Source organism: Cherax quadricarinatus, chromosome 30 (genome assembly GCF_038502225.1).
Source record: "Cherax quadricarinatus isolate ZL_2023a chromosome 30, ASM3850222v1, whole genome shotgun sequence".
In the NCBI taxonomy this organism is placed as follows: domain Eukaryota; kingdom Metazoa; phylum Arthropoda; class Malacostraca; order Decapoda; family Parastacidae; genus Cherax; species Cherax quadricarinatus.
The window spans coordinates 21,037,459-21,057,926 of NC_091321.1; the positions used below are offsets into that span (position 1 = coordinate 21,037,459).

General features: G+C 42.7%; 1 protein-coding gene across 4 annotated transcripts in view; it reads right to left on the bottom strand.

Moving 5' to 3' along the window:
• The window catches only part of LOC128692732 (KH domain-containing, RNA-binding, signal transduction-associated protein 2), a 607,660-nt gene that overhangs the window by 58,092 nt on the left and 529,100 nt on the right, over window positions 1-20,468 (bottom strand). For all 4 annotated transcript variants that reach the window (XM_053782056.2, XM_070089990.1, XM_070089992.1 and 1 more), the window contains exon 2: window positions 6,569-6,687. In XM_053782056.2, the coding sequence (XP_053638031.1) occupies window positions 6,569-6,687 (119 nt within the window). The remainder of the gene's footprint in view (window positions 1-6,568; window positions 6,688-20,468) is intronic.

Below are 20,468 nucleotides of genomic sequence, written 5' to 3' on the forward strand. Positions count from 1 at the left end.
GCGTTTTAATTTTGAATCCCACCAGAGACTGAACTAAGAAGAAAAAAGGTAGGTAAGCTTAACGAGAGTGATTTACTAAAACAGATCACAGAATACCTGAGAGGAAGGAAACAATGATGGTATACCTGAGGGAGATGAGACAGGGATGTACAGAGAAGATGTATAAGAACGTAAGAAAGGAAGAACTCTGCAGCAGGTCTACTGGCCCATTCGTGGCAGATCCTTTTCCCTCAGCTGAGGGATTAATCCCCTCAAAACTATGTCTTCAAAGGTAGTGGACTGATTACATCGTCTTCACATTTCTACTGTTTCTTCTAACTCGTCTGTACTCGACTGAAGAAGCCTACTGTGTAGGCGAAATGTTTCGGAATAAAGGTACTGTTGCACATATGTTTTACTTATCAGCCTATCGGTAGTGTATACCATTTTCAGATTCATATTTCAGACGCCGAGTACGCTGCACCAGTATGGAGCCCATACTTGCCAACCTTGTATACAAAGCAGACTACTCCTATACACCCAGAACTGAGACAGTCGAGTGACTAAAACGACTACGAGTACTTAAAAAGATAGATGGACGAGAAGGAGACATGTTAACAACATAAAAGATATTCAGAAAACTTGATATACCTGATATACAAAGACTGTTTGAAGAGTAGGATTGTGTATACAAGTCAGAGAGAGAAAGGGAAGGTTAAAGTCACAGGGATGTTAAAACTAGCTCAACCAGGTCATTAAAGTCACAGGGATGCTAAAACTGGCTCAACCAGGTCATTAAAGTCACAGGGATGTTAAAACTGGCTCAACCAGGTCATTAAAGTCACAGGGATGTTAAAACTAACTCAACCAAGTCATTAAAGTCACAGAAATGTTAAAACTAACTCAACCAGGTCATTAAAGTCACAGGGATGTTAAAACTAACTCAACCAGGTCATTAAAGTCACAGGGATGTTAAAACTAACTCAACCAGGTCATTAAAGTCACAGGGATGTTAAAACTAACTCAACCAGGTCATTAAAGTCACAGGGATGTTAAAACTAACTCAACCAGGTCATTAAAGTCACAGGGATGTTAAAACTAGCTCAACCAGGTCATTAAAGTCACAGGGATGTTAAAACTAGCTCAACCAGGTCGTTAAAGTCACAGGGATGTTAAAACTAACTAAACCAGGTCATTAAAGTCACAGGGATGTTAAAACTAGCTCAACCAGGTCATTAAAGTCACAGGGATGTTAAAACTAACTCAACCAGGTCATTACAGTCACAGGGATGTTAAAACTAACTCAACCAGGTCATTAAAGTCACGGGGATGTTAAAACTAACTCAGCCAGGTCATTAAAGTCACAGGGATGTTAAAACTAACTCAACCGGGTCATTAAAGTCACAGGGATGTTAAAACTAACTCAATCAGGTCATTAAAGCCACAGGGATGTTAAAACTAACTCAACCAGGTCATTAAAGTCACAGGGATGTTAAAACTAACTCAACCAGGTCATTAAAGTCACAGGGATGTTAAAACTAACTCAACCAGGTCATTAAAGTCACAGGGATGTTAAAACTAATCCAACGGTCATTAAAGTCACGGGATGTTAAAACTACTCAACCAGGTCATTAAAGTCACAGGGATGTTAAAACTAACTCAACTGGTCATAAAGTCACAGGGATTGTTGGGGAAACTAGCTCAACCAGGTCATTAAAGTCACAGGGATGTTAAAACTAACTCAACCAGGTCATTAAAGTCACAGGGATGTTAAAACTAACTCAACCAGGTCATTAAAGTCACAGGGATGTTAAAACTAGCTCAACCAGGTCATTAAAGTCACAGGGATGTTAAAACTAACTCAACCAGGTCATTAAAGTCACAGGGATGTTAAAACTAACTCAACCAGGTCATTAAAGTCACAGGGATGTTAAAACTAACTCAACCGGTCATTAAAGTCACGGGATTAAAAACTAACTCAACCAGGTCATTAAAGTCACAGGGATGTTAAAACTAACTCAACCAGGTCATTAAAGTCACAGGGATGTTAAAACAAATTCAACCAGGTCATTAAAGTCACAGGGATGTTAAAACTAGCTCAACCAGGTCATTAAAGTCACAGACAGTTTAGGGAGAGACATCTTCACACGCTTCGATTAATGAGAATAAAATATCACAAATCTTCATGAAACACAATATTCTCATTATCCAAGTCATGACTAGCATCACCAGTACAGAGAGAGAGAGAGAGAGAGAGAGAGAGAGAGAGAGAGAGAGAGAGAGAGAGAGAGAGAGAGAGAGAGAGAGAGAGAGAGAGAGAGAGAGAGAGAGAGAGAGAGAGAGAGAGAGAGAGAGAGAGAGAGAGAGAGAGAGAGAGAGAGAGAGAGAGAGCCAAGTGAAAGCCTTCACTGGACACATCCTTAATCTACAACAAGAACACATTCCTCACCGGCAATATGTGACGAAGCCTACAGATCAGCCTTGGTTTGGCTTTCGTTGTAGAGAGGCTGCTACTGCTAAGTACAAAGCATGGCGAAGGTATAAGAGACACCCTACCACCTATAACAGGAACTTGCACATGCAAGCCTGTAGGCATATGGGTGATGTTCAAAAGTGAGCCATTGCTAAATGGGAGGTGGACACTAAAAGAAAGTTAGCATCAGGTAGGGTAGGCTCCAAAACCTGGTGGTCCCTGGTCAAGGACAGACAAGGTTATCTGCCTGATGAACTTATTCCACCTCTAAATCGACAGGATGGGACCACCTCTACTAGCAGTCAAGAGAAGGCGGACCTCTTTGCTGAACACTTTGCTACCAAAATGCAACTTCCTGATCCAGCAAGGGACCCTCCTTGGCTAGCTGCAAGAACTGTGTCAAAACTGTCAGTGGTGACAATAAGGCAGGAGGAGGTGCATTTCCTACTTAAATCGCTTGACCAAGAAAAGGCTGTGGGTCCAGACAAGTTGAGCCCAAGATTGTTGAGAAGATGTGCAGACCAGCTAGCAGCACCTCTAACTCGCATCTTTCAGCACTGCCTAGTACAGTGTAAATGGCCCTCTCTATGGAAAGAGGCGAATTTAGTCCCTGTTCACAAAAAGAAGAGCAGAGCAGAAATCAGCAACTACAGACCAGTGTCACTCCTGTCAATCACTTGAGACAATAATCTCAAGACAAATGACAGAGTTTTTTGACTACCACTCACTACTTTGTGATCGTCAATATGGCTTCAGGAAAGGTTACTCTGCTGCTGATCTGTTGTTAAACCTCTCCACTAAGTGGCACCAGTCACTGGATGAATTCAAAGTCAGCTGTGTGGTAGCACTGGACATTGCTGGCGCTTTCGACCGGGTGTGGCACCAGGGCCTCTTAGCAAAACTTCAAGCACTGGGAATTGCAGGCTCTACGCTATGTCTCCTCAGTGACTACCTTCATGGTAGATCTCTAAGTGTAGTTCTCAATGGAACGGAATCAGCAAGACATCCTATTGGGGCAAGTGTTCCACAAGGAAGCGTGCTGGGTCCATTGTTATGGAATGTCTACTTCAACGACCTTCTTCATCTCATCCCAGAATCGCATGCATATGCAGACAACTGTACACTGACATTCACTTATCCAAGAGAAGAAATGCCAGCTGCTCTAAGCTACATCAATCACCAGCTGAGAGCTATATCAGCTTGGGGAAATAGATGGCAAGTAACATTTGCACCTGAGAAAACGCAAATGATGATCGTCTCTAGGCACCATGATGGTAATGCTGGTGCAGTAGTAAGGATGAATGGGAGGATGTTGGCACCTGGAGAAGAAGTTGATATCCTTGGGGTGAAATTTGACTCCAAACTAACCATGAAGAACCATGCTGTAAATCTTGCAAACAAGGCAGCCAGGAAGCTTACAGCACTTCGCCGTATCTCCCATCTGCTTGACAGTAGGGGTTGCAAGATCCTGTACGAGGCACAAGTACGCTCGCACCTTGAGTATGCTCCACTTTCTTGGTTTGCCTGCCCCCCCCCTCTCATCTGCGACTGCTTGACAGAGTAGAGAACAGAGCAAGACGTCTCATCTCTCGCCTGGACCCATCCTGGATAGATCTGTCATTTCAGCAGAGCCTTCAACATAGGAGGGATGTGGGTGGCCTTACTGTTATGTACAAGGCCAATATTGTCAAAATACCACACTTGGATCCACTTCGAGGACAGCGTGAAACAAGCTTTTATGCCACAAGACGGGCAGAAAGCAGCAACTTCACTCTGGCTGTACCCTTCTCCAGAACATCACTCCATCTGAGATCATACATACCCAGGATGACTAGAGTATGGAACACATTCGTACAGCATAATGATGTCAACGAGATAAAGTCAGTTGATCAAATGAAAATGCTGGCCCACAGATGGCTCCAACTTCATCTTGTTTCCTACTTGTATGTCTCATAACAATAAAAATGCTTTCAAATGAGCTGATGTAGGTAACAGCTCTTAGCTTGCCAATAAAGTTAGGAATCCTTAACCTGTAAATAGCTGTCAATAAAGCTAGGGATCCTTAACCTTGTCAAACCCTGTGTAAAAAAAAAAAAAAGAAAAAAAAAGAGATGGAGAGAGAGAGAGAGATGGAGAGAGAGAGAGAGAGAGAGAGAGAGAGAGAGAGAGAGAGAGAGAGATGATGTAGGTCACAGTTCTTAGCTTGTAAATAAAATTAGGAACCTAAACGTAACCTGGTAGAACTGTGTAAGAAAAAAAAGGAGAGAGATTTGAAAAATCTCGGAAGAAATTCTTCAGGTTTGAAAGAATAATTACGCTGTTAATTACAATGTTAATCACTAATTTGAATACGTCAAAAACAAAAGACTTTGGAGGAAAAAAGAGAGAGAGAGAATATTTACTTTTCTTATTCTAACATTATCTCGTTTTATTCTTCTCTTTTCAATGAAATTATTGCATAAATCACTTTCTCTTTCTCTCTCACAGTAAGATAACACAGGTATCAGAATCCAGACCTGAATAAAAAGGTCATCGGATCCAGTATCTACCCTCTGTCCGGTATCATCTACCCACTAGTTTCTACCCGCCACCATCTACGCGCTAGTATCTTCCCGCTAGCTCCTACCCGTTAGTACATACCCGCTAGCGTCAACCCGCTAGTATGTACCCGCTGTTGGGGCAGACACTAGCTACCGCTGGGATGACCAGCGCTGGGATCACCCACATTTATATTAGAAGAGAATCTTGCTGCTGCTGCTGCTGCTGCTGCTGCTGCTGCTGCTGCTAGTGGAAAAATCATCCGCTTTTAGAGCGCTTGTGTGCAGTTGTCAGACTTCCGCTCTGACAATTTTTGGATAAGCCTTTTTTTTTCCTCTCTGCCTGTCAGAGATACCCGAGCCAGATAGTTAAAAAAGGCCATGTTCAGTGGGATTTTTAAGGGGCTGCATTATGTATTTTTTTTAGATCGTCTCCACTGACTGTATTCTGGTTTTGATTAAATGTGACTTTGGTGACTTTGCTCTTCAATGGACAAATTAACCAAAGGGCCTTTTTGGGGAGGCCTTTTTTGAATTTGGAAGACTGCGGCGTGATGGATATTTTGGTGGTGGGGTTTAGATTGAGGCTTGTGGCCTTTTGTTATCAGGTATTGAGCCTTTTAGGGAGTCAGGTGTGCTTTCCTGGGATAAAAGATTTTTGGAGGCCTTCTTGATAAATGGGAGGAATAGGCCTATAGTGAGAGGGAGAAAAATAGACATCAAGTGTTGAAGCTGAGTCAGAGATCATGAACTACCGCTTATGTCTACTTTTTCTAGAGAAAACATTAGGAACTAGAGTGGGAAAGATCTAGATTGTAACTATAGCACTACTAGTGAGAGTAGTTAGTTACTTAATGATGGCTTCTTCCCTGTGTACTTCCCACTCGTCACTTCCCTCAACCCCTTCAATCTTTCCCATGTATTTCCCCTCCCTCCCTCCATCCCTCATCTCTTCTCTTTCTCCCTTCCTACTTTCTGTCTGCCTACATCCCTGCTTCCTTCCATCTCTCTATGCCTCCTTAAAGCCTTGATTCCCTCCCCTCCTTCCTTCCTGCCTCCCTTCCTTCCTTCTTGCCTCCCCCTCTGTCTCTCACCTTCTCTGTGCCTCCCTCCCTACTCCCTCACACTCTCCCTCACCTTGGGGTACTCCCTCACCTTGGGGTATTCCCTCACCTTGGGGTACTCCCTCACCTTGGGGTGCTCCCTCACCTTGGGGTACTCCCTCACCTTGGGGTACTCCCTCACCTTAGGGTGCTCCCTCACCTTGGGGTACTCCCTCACCTTGGGGTACTCCCTCACCTTGGGGTACTCCCTCACCTTGGGGTGCTTCCTCACCTTGGGGTGCTCCCTCACCTTGGGGTACTCCCTCACCTTGGGGTACTCCCTCACCTTGGGGTACTCCCTCACCTTGGGGTGCTTCCTCACCTTGGGGTGCTTCCTCACCTTGGGGTGCTCCCTCACCTTGGGGTACTCCCTCACCTTGGAGTACTCCCTCACCTTGGGGTACTCCCTCACCTTGGGGTACTCCCTCACCTTGGAGTACTCTCTCACCTTGGGGTACTCCCTCACTCTCACTCACCTTAGGATGCTCCCTGACTGGCACTAACACCTTGACAGTGACTTTAATGCTCTTCTCCTTGGTCACTTCCACTGCTCTCTTCTCTTCACTTCTCTTGCCACTCTGCACTCTCTCCAGCTCTGTGCAAAAACAACCAACACGTTAGCAAATACACTAACAAATATGTTAATAGATACACACTCTAACAATTACATCAACATGAACAGGTATGAACCAAAACAGTAACAAATACAACACACTAATAAATGCAAAATAAATAAATAAATAAATAAATAAATAAATAAATCCAATAACAGCCAAAGAAATTGTTAACAATAACAATATAACAAAAACATTCAGTCTAACACGTCCTCTAACATGGACAATAACAACTACCTTAATATAAAAACATCATATATATATATATATATATATATATATATATATATATATATATATATATATATATATATATATATATATATATATATATATATATATATTATATATATATATATATATATATATATATATATATATATATATATATATATATATATTATATATATATATATTATATATATATATATATATATATATATATATATATATATATATATATATATATATTATATATATATATTATATATATATATATATATATATATATATATATATATATATATATATATATATATATATATATATATATATATATATATATATATATATATATATATATATATATATATATATATATATATATAGACAGGCTTCACCCGGAGAGGAGCTACCCTCTCCTCCATCGGATTAAACATGATTGCCTCCTGTTACCCAGACGCTCTACAGCCCCTACGGATTTAGCGCTTACGCATGAATGTAATGATGATGATGATAATAATAATAATACAGAGAGAGAGAGAAAAAAAAAGTGAGAGAGAAATGTAAAAAGGCGGAGATCTCCAGTTTGATTATATCCTTTATGGTTGCTAAACCGGCTTCTCTCACTTCTTTTCTTTTCTTCACCTTTTATTTCTCTCTATTTTATCACTCCATCTCCCGTCACAGAGAAACTCGCAAAAAAAATTTAGCGTAAGAAAGATAATTTCCCTGAAACTATGAAATTTCTGGCTAAAATTCCTCGAAACACAGAGAATTTCCCTGCTGGAGGCTCGCCCCGCCTGGCTGTAATCTTCAATCTGTCATCAAACCAGCCTTATTTCCCTGCCTTCCTGGCGCGGAAATGACTCCCACACGATGTGCTAGGAGGGGTAAAGGGAGGGCAAGGAGGGAGTAAAGGGAGGGGGAACAAGGGTAAAGGGGTTAGGTGGGGAGAGAGGGGAAACTCCCTGGAAACCGAGAATCTATCCCCCCCCCTTAGATTGTACGAGAGAGATTGTCAGGAAAAGCGTTGGGACTCTACCCTTGATTCGTTATCTCTCCCTCGTCCCTTGATTCGTTATCTCTCCCCCGTCCCTTATTCGCTATCTCTCCCCGTCCCTTGATTAGCTATCTCCTCCCCGTCCCTTGATTCGCTATCTCTCCCCGTCCCTGGATTCGCGCACCTTTCCCCTCCCAACCTACCCCCGAGGATCGTATTGAAAAGTGTTTTGACTTGTGGATTCATACACGCCAAGAATTGCATTTCAACGTTGGTTTGTGGGTTTGTCGGTTTATACACCATGAAGTGCACGTATGCGGTTTGTATGTTTGTATGCTTGTGTGTTTGTGATCTTGATAAAACAAATACAGGTTTTAAACCTGACATTAGTCTGTTTGTTTGTGAATAATACTTTTCTTCACAACGTGTATGATACAATATTATGGTTTTTTTCAGCCTTTGTCGTTAGATGGAGAAAGTGAAAGCGAGACGTGGAGGGAGGAAGAGAAAGATAGATAGAGAGAGAAAAAAAGAGAGAGAGACAGAGAGACAGACAGAGAGGCAGACAGACAGACAGACAGACAGACAGAGACAGAGACAGAGAAAGATAGAGAGAGAGAGAAAGAGAGAGAGACGCAGACAGAGACATGGAACGAGGATGAGACGAAGAGAGAGAGAGAGTAGGAGGGCTGGAGAAGGCTGAAGGGAGATCAATCATACCTACTTTTAAAGCTGTGTATGGTATCAGCCTCCACTACCTCCTCCTCCTTACTTCCTTTCACTCCTTCACTGCCTTATAATATTGTTTTTATCGTCTCTGTATTCCTCTTGTTCTCTTCCACTCTAATATCCTGTTATCTTCAATATTATCTCTTCTACTTCTAATGTCCTGTTTTGCTCCATGTCTGAACCATATTCTGCTCTTGTTCAGTCTTTCATTGTAAATTAATTCTTTCTCTCTCATTGTGGAGTATATATACCTGGGGTCTGCAATGAGCATGTACACTAAATGATCATAAATGACCATAAATTTTAAAGGGGTAGACCGGTAAGCCAGCGGAAGGCCTCGGTCAGATGACCAAAAGCTCCAGAGGCGGGTCATCATCTGACTAAGACCCGCGTCAGGAAACACTTGTCCTGTTTCCTGACGAACCTTACCTACCCTAATGAGCATATTCTAGCGTCATTATGTGTCAGGCATCATCAGTGATAATCAGTAATAATAAGAACCAAGCTCCGAAAGCCCTGAAATAATTAAATCTTAACATTTTATATAAGTATTGTCGCAATATTTCCACACACTGAATGCAAATATTGTATTAAATTATATAACATTGAAAATATTAACGGTAAAAGTACACAATGAGATTTATTATGGCCTAATTAAAATGAATAACGGCATAAAGTGTCAGGCAAGTCAAGGGAGAGCATCCGGACACAGTGACTTTTCTGGCGGGAGAACAATGTGAGCGGCGCCATGACGGATGCTGGTCATCCTTCGCTGCTACTCCTGTTTTTGATGTTATATGTGGCAGTAACAAGAGGTAGGTGTTACGTAACGTGTGGGAAGTGAACTCTGTGGTCAAGTGAAGCTATGGGAATAAACAGAATTTTGATTTGTACTGCTAATGAGGTTCACTAGGCATTTATATTTTGGAAATTTGGCGGCCTTCACGTTACACCATAATTATTAATACCATCATTTTCAAAGATAGACGGAAGTTTGCACTCTACACAGACGTACAATTACGGGAGATGTTACTGAAGTGTACAAGTGAAAAATAGGAGTAAAGGGGGATATAAATAATTAGTTGAAAATATTTAACCAAATTTAGACTTGTATCTGTGGATTCAAGCTGGAGAAATTTAGATTTCGAGAGGATGAAGGAAGTGCTAGTTTAGAAGTCGAGTTATATATGTGTTGAACAAACTTCCAGGTAGCATCATACAGGCGAGGTCTTTAGGTAGCTTTAAATATAGGTTGGAAGGGCATGTGGGTGCGAGACGAACCTGCCTATCATGGGCCAACTGAAGTCTTCATGTGTTATGTAACACCATCACCATGTACTCGGCTAGATGCCTCGTCTACCATTCATGTACCAATAATAATGAACGCATTGAACACTTATTTTTATTATTGCTGTTAGGTTAGGTTAGGTAAGGTTCGTCAGGAAACATGACAAGTGTTTCCTGACGCGGGTGTTCGTCAGATGATGACCCGCCGTTGGAGCTTTTCGTCATCTGACCGAGGCCTTCCGCTGGCTTACCGGTCCACCCCTTTAAAAATTATGGTTAGTTATAACCATTTAGTTATGTTTCACTTATGGTTCCAGAGTTATCATACACACTGGTGTTTCAGTCAAATCCCCTCAAGAAAGATTTATTGATCCCTGTGATGGGCTCTTGTTCCAAGGAATTGGACCTGACCTCTTCCTTGGATTAAACCTGACTGCATCCCATACTCCCAAACGCTGCATGATCCCCTGTGGGTTCAGCGTTTTCCTATAAAAATAATTAGGCTATTCAAAGTTGATATAATTACCCTTTAAATTTTTGTCCTTTTTTCCCCAAAATCATTTATAGTTATAATTTAATGCCTACTTATATCAACTTTGAAAAACCCATTTTTATTATTATTATTATTATTGTTATTATTATTATTATTATTATTATTATTATTATTATTATTATTATTATTATTATTATTATTATTGTAAGTTGAAACTCCGGTCCCTCGTCTAAAGGAAGGTTCCTTGATGCTAGGAAGAGGCTGTTGATCCAAGGAACCGGACATATTCTCTCCTTCCTTGGATCAAACTTGATTGCTCTCCAATCCCCAATGCTGTATGACCACAACGGGTATAGAGCTCCTTAAATATACTAATAATAGTTAAATATCTTTTTCTTAATTGTTTCATATCTTTAATCTAAGCTGGTCATATTTCTCATGTAGTTTCTTGGTGAGGGGCTTCTTGATCCAAGGAAGTGGACCTATCCTTCTCTTCTTTAAATCAAACCTGATTGATTCCATTCCATGTGCGCTGTGTGATTCCAACGGGTTTATCACTTCCCCCTGATTATAATAGTGGTGAGCAGCAGGTGAGTAGCAGTAGGTTCACTGGAACTGTCCCGGCTCCGGTCTTGTACAGATGGTGACCCAGCGTTGCCCCCCCCCCCCGTGTGTGGGGGTGACGGTGAGTGCTGTCTCACCTCCGTGGCCACAAACTTGTTACACGCATATCACTGGTGAATGTTATTATCTCAGGGAAGCGCAAAACTCGTAAGTTAATCAGCCTCATCTGCCAACTGTAAGATTAAAGAGTCATCCTTACCAATATCTGTCAGATCTCTAAGGGTGTTAGCATAGTTATATAAAAAAAATATATTTGTTTAGCAAAATTGGATACACCAGTAATGTACTGCTACCATATTTTATGTGACAGTTCCTTAGTGGGAACGAAAGCTAACGGAAGGGGAGGATGCGGGGGGGGGGGGGAACTCGGCTGACTTCTTCCCACTTATTTATTATAATTATTGTTGGGTATTATGACTCATTGACATCTTGAGTGTGATGTAAATGATGGACTGAACTCATCGACTTCAGGCTGAGGGACTAATTACCTCGAACTCATCTTCCACCGTTCTTCTCTGTATCGGACTGAAGAAGCCACTGGCTGGCGAAACTTTTCCACTATAAAGATTCCCAAATGTCGCACCTTACTCAAGGGTGCGATTTCTTCTAGTTTTGGTCCCTTCACACTTAACGAGTTCTCTCTTGGTATATCCTGCTTTTCATTTGGGGTATTTTGCACTGTCTGCCGAGTTGTCTCACTGTCACAGTGAGTGAGTTGTGTGTGCAGTTTCGGGACTAATTCCTCTAGAATTTTCAAGGTATAAATTATGTCTTCGTATCTTAACTGTGGAGAAGCAGTGTCATGTTATGGGTTCACCAGATAGACGGAGATTGAAAAGCCAATCCTCACTAGTTCTGCAGTTTATTGTACAAGAGAATGTGAGCACAGGGATGCAGTCCGCACGTCCAGCCTAGCAGCGCTCCACCCATAGGGTAACTTGTACCAGTGACCATTCATGGATGAACCGTTGTCCCAATGTAGAGCCACTTACGAGTGAACAGTTGTACCAATCAAAATATATTTCACTGTACGAAGTGTTTACCTACTAGCTCTCTTATTGTTCAGCTAGATGACTCGGTGGTCTGTGAAACTTGTGCTGTTTGATGGTGTCTTGAGGTATAGAGGACTTTAAACGTATGATTTTAATGTATTAGTATATTAGTATAATGAGTATGTTTTGTGTTGCGGATCTAATGCGTCATTCTTCAACAGCTATCGGTGGGTCTTCATTTTCTATTCGCATTTCAAGAATTTTTATCGCTTTATCTTATATTTTATTTATTTCCGTTGTGGGATGTTACAATTGCTTATTTTTTATTGATATAGGACAGTCTAAACTAATTAATCCTAGCCTCCTAACCTAACGTAAATAACATAAAGAAATTTTCTGTCAACTGTATGTGAGACAGCCTCGTGGAATTTGGTGAGGCCGGTGATATGGGCAGACCATCAACTGCTTCCCAGGAAAGCCATCCTCTGTGAAGGACACGGCTCTTACCGCTACCACAGTGCATGAAGAACTTTTTCTTACGTTGAAGGCTCTATCGCCTGGGCGCTCTCAGCGCAGATGATACCTTTATGACAATTACCTTCCATTGTCCATGAGCTGAATGACCGCTACGGATTTAGCACTTCCTCCTGGTTATAATAGGCTGTGACAGGTCATCAACAAGCGCTAGGTGGCACCCTTGAATGACTTAAGTATAATACTGACTTTTCAACAAAATAGGGTTTTAAGTTTTGTTACGATATTAGTGGAATATTTAAATAATGACTGAAAGTTTAAATTGACTTAGATTAACTAACACCAAGTAGTTTGAATTCAGCTTCGTGAGATAACATAAACTTAGCATGAAAGTAACGTTACCTTTATTAATGGGAAATGCAATACTGTGAGACTTTCCACTTATTAACAGATATTACTGGAGTCCAAAATATTGTACATTATAGTAGATTAAGGTATAGCCTCATTTAAACTAAGATTTAAAATATATCGCATAAATTAACTGAGATGTGAATTTTAATGTTATTTTCAAATTATTTATATTTCTGGACAGACTTAAAACGTAACACTAGGAATGATTATAACCATATTTTTTAAAGGAGTAGACCGATAAGCCAGAGAAGGTCTCGGTCATATGACCAAAATCTCCTGACAAACCTACCTTCACCTAACACTGACTTGTGAAAACCAGTTCACTTGTGAAACTAAATAGGAAAAAAAGATAGCTATCAGTGTGATTAACTTTTGCTGAGTTAAATATAATATATTGCAGGAATGGTGTTGCCTGTATCAGGCCCCGCGGCTAGACCAGACCAGGAGAGACACCCACGTGTCCTCATCCACAGTCACAAGGTGAGTAACTGTCCCACAGTCACAAGGTGACTAACTGTACCAGTCACAAGGTAAGTAACAAGTGTACCACAGTCACAAGATGAGCAACAACTGTACCAGTCACATGGTGAGTAACTGTCCCACAGTCACAAGGTGAGTAACTATACCACAGTCACAAGGTGAATAACAACTGTACCACCGTCACAAGGATAGTAACAACTGTGCCACTGTCACAAGGTAACAACTGTACCACCGTCACATGGTGAGTAATAACTGTACCACAGTCACAAGGTGAGTAATTGTACCACAGTCACAAGGTGAGTAACAACTGTACCACAGTCACAAGGTGAGTAACAACTGTACCACAATCACAAGGTGAGTAACAACTGTACCACAGTCATAAGGTGAGTAACAACTGTACCACAGTCACAAGGTGAGTAACAACTGTACCACAGTCATAAGGTGAGTAACAACTGTACCACAGTCACAAGGTGAGTAACAACTGTACCACAGTCACAAGGTGAGTAACAACTGTACCACAGTCACAAGGTGAGTAACAACTGTACCACAGTCACAAGGTGAGTAACAACTGTAACACTTTGTGGCAAGTAACAATGAAAATTATGTAGTCATACTGAGAATTTAATGAAGGACGCGATAAGTTTGACCTTTTTTGTGAATTAATTATGTCTTATATGGTAGTGGTATATACATCAAGTTAATGAGTTACGTTATAACGTCTAACATTACAGGTACGTCTGGGTTACAGTACGTCGAGGGACATATACACACCACCTGTCAGGTACGTCAACATTACGTATACGCTTCTAATTATCTTAATTTTCAGCAGCTTTACCTGGAGTCTACCTGGAAGGTCGAGGGAGCGTTGACCCAGTGACCCATTCCTTGACCAGACCTCCAGGTGGATCAGGGCCTGATCAACCTGGCTTTTCTAAGTGCTGCAACATATGTATAATGTAACATGGGTTACTGACCCAGAATTGATTATTGGCATAATATGTCATGCTGGCCATCAAAAAACCTGTTTAGTCGGCCATGATCATGAAGGGTATCAAAGATCCATTACTTGTCTTGTCCGTGCCAGGCTCTAACCCCCGTCACTGCCCTTAGTTTGCTTGGTCATGTATGGTTTTGGTTCTGTTATCTTCTGGTCAAGGAGGACATCAAATTCTAGCTCTTCAGTGGGCGATGTAGAACATCGAGGTCATCAACAGTCCTTCATCTTGTAGCACATCAATTAATAATAATAATCTCTGCCTACTCCCTTCACTGGCTTACCTATAATTGATACCTAAGCTATACTGCTGCCTTCATGGTAGTCACCGATGCTCTGTTTTCCCCGGTGGAGGGAATCGAAGCCTACATTTCATCTCTTGCAGGGCGTGAGATCTCCAGTCACAGCCTCTGATGACGGATGTCTGAGTCTCCTACGGTAACTCACACATTAAATATTAGTGACACTGGGACGCCAGTCCTTGACTCGGGATCACTACCGCACTCTGCAATTTCGGCGCTCCGGGTAGGCTTACATTTTGCCTCTTATTTAAAGACCGGTGCCGATTTTCTTTTAAAATATTAATGGCTCTTTCTATAGTGGAGACAGATAAAACTAATTTTCTATTACGCCTGATAGAAATAAATTGTATACAACTTTTTTTCCCGTACTGAATATAACAATATTTTAGCTTACTACACGTGGAATATTTAGTGGTGTATTTTAAAAAGTTCTTTTTTTTCTGGCTTTTATATTTTAACACCTGGTATAGGTCAGCGCCCCTGGTCTGCACTCCAGGGGACTGTTAGAGCATTGCAATATTCCAGTCTAAAAAGAACAAGTGACGTATAGAGTATCATCATTGGCTCTACATCTCTTTGTTTTGAAGGTTGTAGTTATCCAGCCTAACATTTTCTTTGTGTTAATGACACTGTTGTGATCCTTGAGAGCAAGATCTAATGTTATCATTCGTAAGTACCTCATTAATCTTCTGTGCTAATTAGTGACTTAGAATTTGTATTATGCACCCTTTTGATTTTTTTAAATTTTCCATAGTTGAGAAATTGAAACTTACCCTCATTGAACGTCACATTGTTGTCAGTGGCTCACTAGAAGACTTGGTTATTGTCAAGTTGGAGACTTGATGTGTGCTCAGTGTATACAGCTTTTATGGTATCGGTGCTCTATAATTGATGTCTGTGTCGGATGTGATAATGAGAAAGAAAATTGGGACAGGTACTGTGCCTTGCGAAACAGAGCTTTTTTACCGTGACAGTCTCTGGTTTAACTGTTCACTGTTACTCTGGGTTCTATTTGTTAGAAAGATAAATATCCATCTACCCACTTTTCTTGCTATTCCTTTTGCACGCATTTTGTGTGGTATTAGTGTGTGTACTCACCTATTTGTACTCACCTATTTGTGGTTGCAGGGGTCGAGTCACAGCTCCTGGCCCCGCCTCTTCGCTGATTGCTACTAGGTCCTCCCTCTCCCTGCCCCATGAGCTCTATCATACCTCGCCTTAAAACTATGTATGGTTCCTGCCTCCACCACATCACTTTCTAGGCTATTCCATGGCCTGACTACTCTATGACTGAAGAAATACTTCCTAACATCCCTTTGATTCATCTGAGTCTTCAACTTCCAATTGTGACCTCTTGTGTCTGTGTCCCATCTCTGGAACATCCCGTCTTTGTCCACCTCGTCTATTCCGCGCAGTATTTTATATGTCGTTATCATGTCTCCCCTGACCCTCCTGGCCTCCAGTGTCGTCAGGCCGATTTCCCTCAACCTTTCTTCATAGGACAATCCCCGTAGCTCTGGGACTAGTCTTGTTGCAAACCTTTGCACTTTCTCTAATTTCTTGACGTGCTTGACTAGGTGTGGATTCCAAACTGGTGCGGCATACTCCAGTATGGGCCTGACGTAGATGGTGTACAGAGTCTTAAACGAATCCTTACTGAGGTATCGGAACGCTATCCGTAGGTTTGCCAGGCGCCCGTATGCTGCAGCAGTTATCTGATTGATGTGCGCCTCAGGAGATATGCTCGGTGTTATACTCACCCCCAGATCTTTTTCCTTGAGTGAGGTTTGCAGTCTTTGGCCATCTAAACTATATTGTGTCTGCGGTCTTCTTTGCCCTTCCCCAATCTTCATGACTTTGCATTTGGCAGGGTTAAATTCAAGGAGCCAGTTGCTGGACCAGGCTTGTAGCCTGTCCAGGTCTCTTTGTAGTCCTGCCTGATCCTCGTCCGATTCGATTCTTCTCATTAACTTCACATCATCTGCAAACAAGGACACTTCTGAGTCTATCCCTTCCGTTATGTCGTTCACGTATACCAAGAACAGCACAGGTCCTAGGACTGACCCCTGTGGAACCCCGCTTGTGTGTGTATGTGTGTGTGTATGTATGTGTGTGTGTGTGTGTGTGTGTGTGTGTGTGTGTGTGTGTGTGTGTGTGTGTGTGTGTGTGTGTGTGCGTGCGTGCATGCGCGCGTGTGTGTGTGTGTGTGTGTGTGTGTGTGTGTACTCACCTAGTTGTGGTTGCGGGGGTCGAGTCCGAGCTCCTGGCCCCGCCTCTTCACTGATCGCTACTAGGTCACTCTCCCTGAGCCGTGAGCTTTATCATATCTCTGCTTAAAGCTATGTATGGATCCTGCCTCCACTACATCGCTTCCCAAACTATTCCACTTACTGACTTCTCTCTGGCTGAAGAAATACTTCCTAACATCCCTGTGATTCATCTGCATCTTCAACTTCCAACTGTGTCCCCTTGTTACTGTGTCCAATCTCTGGAACATCCTGTCTTTGTCCACCTTGTCAATTCCTCTCAGCATTTTGTATGTCGTTATCATGTCCCCCCTATCTCTCCTGTCCTCCAGTGTCGTCAGGTTGATTTCCCTTAACCTCTCCTCGTAGGACATACCTCTTAGCTCTGGGACTAGTCTTGTGGCAAACCTTTGCACTTTCTCTAGTTTCTTTACGTGCTTGGCTAGGTGTGGGTTCCAAACTGGTGCCGCATACTCCAATATGGGCCTAACGTACACGGTGTACAGGGTCTTGAATGATTCCTAATTAACATGTCGGAATGCTGTTCTGAGGTTTGCTAGGCGCCCATATGCTGCAGCAGTTATTTGGTTGATGTGCGCTTCAGGAGATGTGCCTGGTGTTATACTCACCCCAAGATCTTTTTCCTTGAGTGAGGTTTGTAGTCTCTGGCCCCCCTAGACTGTACTCCGTCTGCGGTCTTCTTTGACCTTCCCTAATCTTCATGACTTGGTGGGATTGAACTCCAGGAGCTAATTGCTGGACCAGGTCTGCAGCATGTCCAGATCCCTTTGTAGTTCTGCCTGGTCTTCGATCGAGTGAATTCTTCTCATCAACTTCACGTCATCTGCAAACAGGGACACCTCAGAGTCTATTCCTTCCGTCATGTTGTTCACAAATACCAGAAACAGCACTGGTCCTAGGACTGACCCCTGGGGGACCCCGCTGGTCACAGGTGCCCACTCTGACACCTCGCCACGTACCATGACTCGCTGCTGTCTTCCTGACAAGTATTCCCTGATCCATTGTAGTGCCTTCCCTGTTATCCCTGCTTGGTCCTCCAGTTTTTGCACCGATCTCTTGTGTGGAACTGTGTCAAACGCCTTCTTGCAGTCCAAGAATAGGCAATCCACCCACCCCTCTCTCTCTTGTCTTACTGCTGTCACCATGTCATAGAACTCCAGTAGGTTTGTGACACAGGATTTCCCGTCCCTGAAACCATGTTGGCTGCTGTTGATGAGATCGTTCCTTTCTAGGTGTTCCACCACTCTTCTCCTGATAATCTTTTCCATGATTTTGCATACTATACATGTCAGTGACACTGGTCTGTAGTTTAATGCTTCATGTCTGTCTCCTTTTTTAAAGATTGGGACTACATTTGCTGTCTTCCATGCCTCAGGCAATCTCCCTGTTTCGATAGATGTATTGAATGTTGTTGTTAGGGGTACACATAGCGCCTCTGCTCCCTCTCTCAATACCCATGGGGAGATGTTATCTGGCCCCATTGCCTTTGAGGTATCTAGCTCACTCAGAAGCCTCTTCACTTCTTCCTCGGTTGTGTGCACTGTGTCCAGCACGTGGTGGTGTGCCCCACCTCTCCGTCTTTCTGAAGCCCCTTCTGTCTCCTCTGTGAACACTTCTTTGAATCTCTTGTTGAGTTCCTCACATACTTCACGGTCATTTCTTGTTGTCTCTCCTCCTTCCTTCCTTAGCCTGATTACCTGGTCCTTGACTGTTGTTTTCCTCTTGATGTGGCTGTACAACAGTTTCGGGTCAGATTTGGCTTTCGCTGCTATGTCATTTTCATATTGTCTTTGGGCCTCCCTTCTTATCTGTGCATATTCGTTTCTGGCTCTACGACTGCTTTCCTTATTCTCCTGGGTCCTTTGCCTTCTATATTTCTTCCATTCCCTAGCACACTTGGTTTTTGCCTCCCTGCACCTTTGGGTAAACCATGGGCTCATCCTGGCTTTTTCATTATTCCTGTTACCCTTGGGTACAAACCTCTCCTCAGCCTCCTTGCATTTTGTTGCTACATATTCCATCATCTCATTAACTGGCTTCCCTGCCAGTTCTCTGTCCCACTGAACCCCGTTCAGGAAGTTCCTCATTCCTGTGTAGTCCCCTTTCTTGTAGTTTGGCTTCATTTTCCTGGCCTTCCTGCTTCTCCCTCCACTTGTAGCTCTACTGTGTATTCGAAGCTTAAAACCACATGGTCACTGGCCCCAAGGGGTCTTTCATATGTGATGTCCTCGATATCTGCATTACTCAAGGTGAATACTAAGTCCAGCCTTGCTGGTTCATCCTCTCCTCTCTCTCTTGTAGTGTCCCTTACATGTTGGTACATGAAGTTTTCCAGTACCACCTCCATCATTTTAGCCCTCCATGTATCTTGGCCCCCATGCGGGTCCAAGTTCTCCCAATCGATCTCCTTGTGGTTAAAGTCACCCATGATCAGGAGCTTTGCCCTGCATGCATGAGCTCTTCTGGCCACTCTAGCCAGTGTGTCAACCATCGCTCTATTGCTCTCGTCGTACTCTTGCCCTGACCTCCTGCTGTTCTGTGGTGGGTTATACATCACTGCTATTACCACCTTGGGACCTCCAGAGTGAAGCGTTCCCGCTATGTAATCACTTTCTTCTCCGCTGTCTCCTCTCTCCAGCTCATCAAAATTCCAGCGATTTTTGATCAGCAATGCCAGTCCTCCACCCCCCCTGTTCCCTCTGTCTTTCCTCAGGATTTGGTATCCCGTTGGAAAGATGGCATCTGTTATCATACCTGTAAGCTTGGTTTCTGTGAGAGCTATGATGTCCGGTGATGCCTCTTTGACTCTTTCATGCCACTCCTCCCACTTATTTGTTATTCCATCAGCGTTTGTGTACCATACCTTCAGTTTCCTTTCCAACACTGTGGTTTGGGGGGCCTGTGAGGGTGGGAGACCTGGTAGCATACTGTGGGATTCTATAGCTCGGTGTTGGGTGGAGGCTGTGGGTATGGACTGTAGTGTGTGTTGGGATGGTGTGATAGGTTGTATGGTTCTGAGAATAGTTGTGTGTGTGCTTGCCCTTGCTGTTCTGTTCTGCTCTGACTGACCTCTGCTGGTTCCATCCTTGTCTCTTTTCCTAGCTCCTTTCGCTTTTTTGTCCTCTCCCTCAGCTGCTGTCGTTCTGATTGTGTTCTGTCTCTGTCTAGGAACACCCTCTTGTACTCTTCCGAGTATTTCAATCATGGTTTCTCTTGGAGGATCCTGTTCTGCACTGTTTCCGTCCTGAGAATCAGCTTGATTGGTCAGTTCCTCCCCTTCGAGTACCCCCCTATTCTCTGAAAATTTACAATCTCGTCCATCTCTTCACCTATTTCCGTGATGATTTTCTCAATCTCCTTACTTTCTTCCTGCTGCCTTTCAGTGTGTGTCCTTTCCTCTCTCTCCTGAAGCCCATGGATAAACACTGATTTTGCCCTTTCCTCCTCCCATTGCCTCACCCTCTGTGACTCTGGATCCTGCCTGTAT